We start from the raw sequence: 9,552 nt of genomic DNA on the forward strand, positions 1-9,552 counted from the left end.
AATTACAAAGTATTAAACATCCTTTATTCAAATTATAGAATAACATAAGGAAGTTTTGAAAATGAGATATATCTAATAGATTAACATAGATCTCTAAGATATATTACATGGAAAAAAGCAAGCTTCAGATATTTTAGGGAGTTGGGAGGACAGGAGAAGGGTTGGGATAGGAGGAGTAATAGTATTATCTGATAATAAGGTAAATGTTCCTTTTCAGTAAATGTTCCTTTTTTGTCCTTAGACATATTATTTATATAATTAACTTTTTTTTTAAAGGAAAGAATTAACTTTGGGATCAGGTTTGAAAGGAACTCATAGAGGCAAGAAACTGGAAGCAAGGAGACTAATTATAAAGTGATGAAAACCCAGGTAAGGGATGTAAAAGGCCTAAACCAAGGTCTAGATCAAGATTGTATAAATGAAAAGCATATTTGAGAAATTAGAGATAAAAATAACAGGATATGGTAATGACTGTGAGAAGGTAAGGGAAATGGAAACTAACTTCCAAGGTTCCTAACTTTTCTTTCCAAGTTTTCCTAACTATATTCTAAACTAGTTCTAAATGAACTGTTACAAATGATATTAGAATCCCAGGTGGCACAGTGGTAAAGAATCTGCCTGCCAACGTAGGAGGTGCAAGAAACAAGGGTTAGATCCCTGGGTCAAGAAGATGCCCTAGAATAGGAAATGACAACCTGCTCCAGTATTCTTGCCTGGAAAATTCCAGGGACAGAGGCTGGTGGGCTACAGGTGCAGAGGAATCACAAAGATGTGGATTTGCATCCCAACTTCCCCATTTCTTAGCTGTGGGAGCAAGTTGCTTTAGCCTCTTTGAGCCTTACTTCCTTTGTCTACTAATAGGGATAGTAAGTACCTCAGGGATAGTAAGTACTTCACAGAACTGTGGTAGAATTAAATAAAATAACGTGAAATGCCTAATGGATCTTGGGCTTCTGATAAATATGCATTTCTTAAGCAAATTCATAACTGGTCAGAATATAAACTGGAATGACTTAAAAGGAAAAAAAAACCCATCATATATCAAGAATCTTAAGTATGTGTATATCCTGTATTTACATAATAGCATTTCTGGCAATAATCCTAGGAAATCATAGTAAACACAGAACAAGCTTTATTCACAAAAATGTTCATCACAGAAATATTAATAAAGCATAAAATCTGAAACAATTTCAGTATCCAATGAAAGAGGAACAGTTAAATTAGCCAGTCAATAAAAACTATAAGATTTTCTTTGAGAGCATTTATTGTTTCTCTTTCAGTTACGAAAAGCAACACATGTTATCTGTGGAAAATACAAAAAATGACAAAAAATTGAAATCACCTATAATACAAGATTTGTTGGTAATACATGAAAATAACTGACATAGTAAGTTAAAAGAAAAACTCAAAACTGAAAATACAGTATGAATTCAACTTAAAAAAAGATTAGAATATGTAACAAACATAGCAGTTCTTAATAGGTTGTGATTCTACAGGGGCTTTTTTTTTTTACTTATTATTTTTATTAAAATAACTTCTACATTTTGTGTACTAGACATGTATTACTACTTGAGAATCAGAAAAACAAAACACATCTAACAACTCTGATGTAAATCACAAAAACCAATGGACAATGTACCTTGGATGGGGGTCCTAAATATAAATCCAATCGTGTAAAGATGAAAATCAGTAGTGAGTCAATATCAGTAAAAATATACAAAAGAAAAAACCTTAAATACAGGGGGCCACAGAGTAGAAAATCCATAATAAATAAAATAAAAAATCAGAAATAAAAGTTAACATAATACTGGCTTCTAAATATTCTACTTAAGGTGAATAGTAAAAATGCACATGTTCCCTGTTCTTGACGAACTTACAATCTAGAAAGGCAGATAAGCTATATATCTTGTTATTTATCTACACCAAGAAAAATTAATAAATATTACAAAAGAAGTATCTCACCAAGTGATAAAGGAAAAACACGGGATTTAGAAAGACTTGATAGAGGTGTTCTTTTCTCTTTACAGGATCTCAATGGACGACAAAATCAAAAGCAAAGGGTAAAGGGGGTATAAAACACGGAAGCCAGAAAGTACTAGGAAACCAGAGGATCAGCGAGAGTGCACGTTGTAAATATCCCTTTGGCAACGCCCAGCTTTTCTTGTCTGATTCTTTGCAGGACAAGGATCCCTCTTATCTGTAATTTGGTCTCCTGAGTAGACCAGGAGGGGGCTCTGTGCAGATCTCTGGATAGGTTTATCTCCCATTGTAAATTAATAACCTTACATGTGGATTTACAAATCAGTCTCAAGAGTTTGGTTAGTGAGAATCAGTTCCCTAGAGCCTGATTACCCCTGAAGACACACACACCCCTCAGCTCCTGCCCTTCCAAAACTAAGCGAGGTCACTGTTCAATCAGGCAGGTTTTATCCAACTGCAGAACAAGGGTAAAAGACACTTTAGCAGTAGGAACAGTGGGATGAGGAGGGCTTAAAAACCACGAACCTGTCAAAGGCAGTGGAAAACTGAGAAACAGCAACAGGTGTTGTGGCCCCCAGGCCTTAAGGAAGCAAAGCCTACTGGAACCCACTCCAGCTGTTGCTGAGAAAATCACTAACAGAAAATTCCATGTTAGTTACCCGTGATTTAGGCGGGTGGAGGAGAAACTAAATCAACGAGAAGAAGGTGGAGAATAGAATTAGGCAAGATGGAGAGTTAGTGAAACAACTCTTAGAAACAAATGCATAATAAACAAGAAAAAAATCTGATTGTACAGTAAAGGGAGAGGATGCTGGACAAAATGACCAGTGTACAGTGTGACCACTGGTGGACATATTGTAGTCTTGAAATAAATAGAATGCAGACAGTAGATGGAAGTATCAAAAATGACATACACACATAAACGAAGACAAACTTTAAAAAGCAACTTACACAAAGCACTTGAGTGCCTAAAAAGTTCAATAGTGGCTCAATGTTTCAAAAACAGACCTCCTGCTGTTAGAGGAGAGTTAGGATGAAAAGTGTGTGTAGATGGCCTCACACTTAACCATTATATATTCTTTTGCACCATCTCATTTTTATTTAAAGTTCTCTAAACCATACACTGATCCACAAAACATATTCTACTGACTTTAATAAACAGCATACTACAATATTATTCAGATTTTTATTTAGCTTAGGGATTATAAGCAAGAAAAGAACACTTACGGATAATCATTAAAGGCTGATCTCCTAATTCAATTAGGGCTGAAGTTCTATGTGTGAACTTAGGTTGAGAATAAATAATATGATTGTACACTGGAAATTATTACATTATCTAGAAACAAACTAGACAGCTATTTTAAAGTCCACCTACCCTGAGACAGAGGAGAGGTTGCAGGAAGAGTTTTTTCTTTTTTAAAAAAAAAAGCAGATATGCTTTCACTCCTCTTGGAAGACTATCAGACGGAAGAAATATGGTACTAGCTTAGACACTCCCACATCTATTACATCAACTCAAATCAAAGAAAAGGAGTACTTTAGAGCCCATCTTTCCTTTAGATAAAGATGAAAAAATTAAAGGGTTAAAAAAATTAAGGCAGATATGCTTTTACTCCTGTTGCAAGTTCTGGATAGCTGAGATAGGTAAGATACACATTCAAAACAATTCATGACTACTAAAAGCATAATTTAATTCTATCACATAGAAAGAAAAGGATGGTTTAGTTAATAAAAGTGGTGGTGCCATAAGTGGTTCCTGCTGCTGCTAAGTCACTTCAGTCGTGTCCGACTCTGTGTGACCCCATAGACGGAAGCCCACCAGGCTCCCCCATCCCTGGGATTCTCCAGGCAAGAACACTGGAGTGGGCTGCCATTTCCTTCTCCAATGTGTGAAAGTGAAGTCGCTCAGTCGTGTCCGACCCTTAGCGACCCCACGGACTGCAGCCTACCAGGCTCCTCTATCCATGGGATTTTCTAGGCAAGAGTACTGGAGTGGCTTGCCATTGCCTTCTCCGAAGTGGTTCCTACTCAGTAGGAAAAGTTACATTGTCCACCACACATGCCCCTTATAAAAATATTCCAGATGGACTAAAGATCTAAAGGTAAAAAAATGAAACATTAGAAAGAAAATTTGAAGAATATTTATACAGGCTCAAGGTGGCAGGGGTGAGGGTGGGTGTCTTCTTCCCAAGCAATTAAACCCAGAAGTCATTAAGAAAGGTCTAACAGACCTGATGATATAAACAATTTATTTTTCTATGTGGCAAAGCAACCCTTAAACAAAGTTAAAAGACAAATGAGAGAAATGGTACTCCTGACAGGTAAAAGGGATTAATGTGCCAAATACAGAACTTGAACAGAATAAGAAAACTTCCATTTTTTCAAACAGGCAAAAACTTGGCATAAATAACTCATGAAAGAAATGTAAGAGACTAATAAACACAGAAAAAGATCAGTGGTCATGAAAGTGCTAGATACTATTTTTCACTCATCAGACTGCAAGAAAATGACAAAGACTGATGACACCAGAGAAGGCAAGGATGAAAAGAAGCAAGCACTGCCTGCATGTGGGCGAGAGTATGAAATGCTATAATCTCACAGGAAAATAAACTGGCATCACCTAATAAAATAAAATACATACATGTACTCCTTAACCCAACAATTTCACTCCTGATTACATAAAGACATATGTACAAGGATACTAACTGCACTGTAAGTGCCAAAAAATTTAAAATACCTTGAATGCCCATCATAAAGGGAAATGATTGACTAAATCATTATACATCCATTCTATAATGTAGTTATCTAAAATGATGAGTAAGGTCATGGGTACTGATGCCCACGGTCTAATGTTAAATGGAAAGGAAAAAAAAAAAGACACAGGCTACAGATATTGCACAGTCTGATAGCATTTGCTTAAACAAAACGAAAAAAAACCCCCACCTTTTGTATAGAGAGAAATGTTTTTATATTTTTGTACCGGTATTAAGACACACAAGGCTTCTTCAACAAGTGGAAGCTGCTAAAGGATGCAGATTGTTGACCTTCCTATGTATATACTCTTGGCATTTTGACATTCTGCAAAATGCAAGTTTTGCTTTTATAATCCCCAAAAAGAAAAATCTTACGGTTTTTTTTGTGTGTGTGTTTATTTACCATGCTTACACATGTGAAGGTCCCAAGGTCTCTGTCACTTACATGGACCAATAACGATCCAGAACACAAAGAGCACACAGCGTTAGAAAGGCAAAAAATCCATAATACTAATTTTGCAACTAGACTTTTTTTTTCAAATATAACAAGCCTGTTTTGAAATACAAATAAAGTTACTATTACATGGACGAGGGAAAGGAAAAAAAAGATGTTTAACTACTTAATTCAAAATCTTAGTAGTTATTTCTCAGCAGAGCTTTGGTGAAGAAAATGCCCAGCTATCAAATTCTTTTCAACAAAACTCTTGATCAAGATCCTGACTTATGTCTTTAGTAATGTTTTTAGGTTCATTAATGAATCGGGACTACGATTTGAAAATTTTCTGGATCAAAATTATTTAGAAAGAGGATATTAATGGAGCCTAAAATTGCAAAGTGTTTGCAATCACTTCAAAAACTCATTCATTCAACCCTCAATTACTCATCCTTAACAGGGGGCGCCCTGCCATGCATTACTCAAAACCAGGCATGCCTGAAAACATCCTAAACATAACTGAATGAAAATCTGTCCAATCACAGACCAGCTGCTTGCAAACTCCACCCTTGAGTACAGGAAGAACACTTTTGATTGGAAGACAGTTGTGTTTACTACGGTTGTGTGGTGCAAAATTGGAAAGGCACACATGCCAAGGGTCCAAAGGAAATCTCTTTAATGAAAAAGGAAAACAAACGGACAGTTCTGATTCTATATTAGTTGTTGTCATTAACTGAACCCCATCATCACAGCAGCAATTCTTGAGCAATTTTGCAAGCTAGTAAAATATTTTAAAGGCTGAGTTTTGTTGTCTTTTTTTTCTCATCTGTGTTCCTTGATTATACATACGAGACAAGCATAAGCCTATTCTTAAAATCCCAAACTGCCTTTGCTTCTAAATGCATACAGCTCCATCCAAGACCTCAATACAGTTGTAACACTTTGTTTTGAATCACTGAAACTTTTTACTTGGTTTGAGAAACCAGTTCCATGGGCCCAGTGGCACAATTCTTCAGTATTTAGCTTAGTAAGTGTCCAGCATCTCAGTGAGCTTCAAAAACCACTGCCCTTTGGGAGCTCAGCAAACAACAAAGTGAATGGGTAGCCATTTCAGGTGCAGAGCTCATTAGCAATTCATCTGATGGAGGAAACAACTAGAACAGAAAACTTCGACTGAAAGGCTAAGACAGACTAAGTTTTTGGGTCAAAATATGTATTTAATGGTGGGTCTTAACCTAAGTTTTGCATTCAAGGTTGTAAATTACTGGATCTAAGAGGGACACCTCTCCCCCCGTCTTAACCTAAGAGGGACACCTCTCCCCCCGTCTTAACCTAAAAAGCAGTCTTCTAAAGAAATCGCAAAGGAATTTAACTCCAAATCTCCTTGGTTAATCATCCTCTTCACCTCATAATATTCCTGATATCTCTTTAAAAATTCGCCCTACTAAAGCCTCATAAATGTCCAAGCAGCCTTTTTCTTAAAGCCAAAGCCAGCCACAAGCAAAACAACCCAGAAGACTTCTATATGGGGCGGGGCGGGGAGTCTAAAACCACTGATTGATAGGTAGAAAAATGAGAATCAGAAACCTGCAATGTTAACATCAAATCTTACAAAATGAATTCCCGTTTACAGCGAAAAAAATATCTGCAAAAGCAAGTTCATCAAGAAAATTTTCCTTCTGCCTGCGGATCAATCACAATCTAAAAGAATCCCCCTATTTTTCACAGCCTTATCTTAACACAGAACCTAGGGCCGCTATCAGAATGAGGAACTAAAGAGGCTTGCCAAAGTTCAAAGACAACATTTTGTCGCTACATTAACAAAAATAACACATAACGGGCACGACTGCTAGTTAAGTTTTATTACTGAACAACTTTAATCACAAAATACACTAAGACAAGTATTCAAAAGTGGCTATGCCCCAATACAAAGTTTCAAAACAAAACCTCTACCAAGGTTTGGGGGAGTTGCCCAGCTCGGAGATAAAAAGCACCACCCAACAGCCCCATTTGGCTGCTAAGACAGATCTCAAACTTATCAAAAGCAGCCACTACGGCAGCTCCTGTCACCCAGGAGCGCAAAGAGAGAGGAGCCTGAAGAGAGCTGGCCTTTCTGGAGACAGCCTGGCCGAGTCTGGCTCAGACAAGGAGGAAGTAACTGCCAGATAAAAAAGCCCTGAGCAGCTCCAACTGCAGCCTCTCGATCGGGGAAGAAGGGAACAGGGCGCAGGTCTCCCACGAGAAGCTGGAGACTACAGGTCCGCTTCTTCCAGGAGGCAGCGGCACACGGGCAGAACTCTAAGGGGCTCCGGAACCCAGGGTGCTAGAGCCTGCTCCGTAGGAGTGTTGGGGGGACGCTGAGAAAGGGGTCGCTCAGGAGGCGGGGCCTGCCGGGTGGAGGCAACATTTCCTAGCGCCCTGGCTGCCCCCCGGGGTAAACCGGGGCGCGCACCCCGACGCGGAAGCCATGCTGGTCAGAGCTCGGGGTGATGAGGAGCCTGCGGGGGGCGCTGAGGAGATCTGGGGGCGCGGAACTGGGTCACCTCCACCCCACCGCCCCCTCACAAAGGCCCCCGGGGAGGCCGCCCGCAGGCCGTGCAACCCCGGCCTCGAGTGCCCGCCTCGGCCGCCACTCACCGCTAGGTCCTGGGGCACCGCCCCGCTCATGGCCCGCACCGTGCCGGCCCGCCAGGCCCGAGTGCGCAGCGCAGGCCCCGGATCTCCACCCGCCGCTGCCGCCGCCGCCGCCGCCGCGGGGACCGAGGCCGAGGACGAGCCCGCGGTGTCCGCGAACAGAAGCAGCAGCCGCTTGCCCACCGGGGAGGCTGCCGCGTCCGCCATCGCCAGGGCCGGCCGGACCCGTGCTCCCGCCCGCCGCCTCCCACCACCTCCGCCGCCGATCTCCCGATCCGCCCGCAAGGCCTCCCTCCGCACCACCAGCGGCCGCGGCTCCCCCCCACCCCCCCCCAACAGCCACCACCAACCACCGGCGCCGCACAGCGCCCCCCGTGGCTGGGAGCGGAGCCGCAGCCCGGGCCCCGCACAGCGCCCCCCGCGCTTCGGAGCGGGGCGGCAGCTCCGGGCCCCTCACAGCGCTCCGCCCCAACCTCCCCGAGGCCTGCAGTGCCCCCTGCGGCAGGGAGGGGAATTGCAGATTCGGCCGGGGTGGGGAAGTGGGCGGGTCCTTCAGTCTCCCTTGGCACCATCCTGGTGCCATATTTCCCTTAGGGGGCTCCTTTATCTGAGAAGGTTTTAGCTTACCCTCCTCGTATACCAAAGGCTTTAACTGGGGTGGGTGGCTGAGGGGCAAGTTACCTAAAGAATTGATATCCTGAGATAAGAAGTTAGTGCCCAGTACCTGATTGATTTCCAAGTCTGAAAATAGGCACTACCTACCCTCCTGTCCTTATCTTTTAGGAAACTTCCCATTGGTCCATAGGACACAATATCTTTCTTCTCACTGGTCCATAACATGGTACCATTTCATTATATACTACCAATACTTCATAGGTCCCTTCCCAATTGACCAACGTTTTATACCCATTGTATGTGATAATGCCACTCTATATTGGCTGAAGGCCAACGTGCTTCCATCATCTCAACAGTCTGACATATACCAGTGGAGCTTCTTCCTGCTTCTAAATCAGCCAATGTTAAGTCCAAGTGTTTCTCAATTCAACTTTTAAGGGAACTGGAAAGAGACCAAAGTGCATCTTACCATGGAAATAAGTGGAGCTGGGGACAAAGAAAACCCCACTACTCCTATCTGAATTCACAGGCATGGAAGATTGATACTCCTGTCAGAAAAGTGGCTGTAGAGATGGGGAGATAGTGAGATATTTTTTGCCTAGATTTTTGTTTATACTGGGCAATGAGAAATCTCAATCATTAACATTGGTCACGTTAGAGACTAGCACAAGTTCCAAAATTTTATGGATGCAGAGTATACATGGAAGTAGATACAAACCAGGAAAAGTTATTAATCCATGATTACTACCCTAAAAGTACCCATTTCTTTCACTGATCTGACCCACAGACAATTAAGTGCAGTAGCACTTTCCAGACTTATGTGCCTACCCAGAAATCTGTCCATAATCTTCTTTACCTTTGACCTACTTGCCTGTAGCAAAGGTTGGGGTCCAGAGGGAAGTACCAGTTAACTGGCTTCAGTCAAAAGTACAACATCCAGTGAAACCATTCTAGAACTAACCCTATGGAGTGCCAAAGAAACATTTCTTTGGATTTTTTCCTCTCCCTATTCCTTATAATGTCCATTTCCCATAGCCAACCTGAGGCCTGATTCAGTTTTTCTTGGTTTTTCTGGGCCGAGACACCTCTTAAAGCACACTCTTCACAAATTGTAGTTGGTAGGAGAGAAAGAGGGAT

The 9,552-nt window shown here is 41.5% G+C and overlaps 1 protein-coding gene across 4 annotated transcripts in view; it reads right to left on the reverse strand.

The window, feature by feature from the left end:
• Positions 1-8,070, reverse strand: part of KDM3B (lysine demethylase 3B) — a 57,438-nt gene extending 49,368 nt beyond the window's left edge. For 2 of the 4 annotated variants that reach the window (XM_088838639.1, XM_055429035.2), the window contains exon 1: positions 7,804-8,069. In XM_088838639.1, coding sequence (XP_088694765.1) covers positions 7,804-8,007 — 204 coding nt within the window. In that variant the 5' untranslated portion in view covers positions 8,008-8,069. Of the gene's footprint in view, positions 1-7,803 lie in introns of all 4 variants that reach the window. The other 2 variants (XM_055429034.2, XM_088838640.1) reach the window with 2 other exon arrangements.
• Between the last annotated feature and the right edge of the window lie 1,482 nt (positions 8,071-9,552).

Source organism: Moschus berezovskii, chromosome 8 (genome assembly GCF_049115385.1).
Source record: "Moschus berezovskii isolate FMDL1 chromosome 8, NW_MosBer_1.0, whole genome shotgun sequence".
Taxonomy (NCBI): domain Eukaryota; kingdom Metazoa; phylum Chordata; class Mammalia; order Artiodactyla; family Moschidae; genus Moschus; species Moschus berezovskii.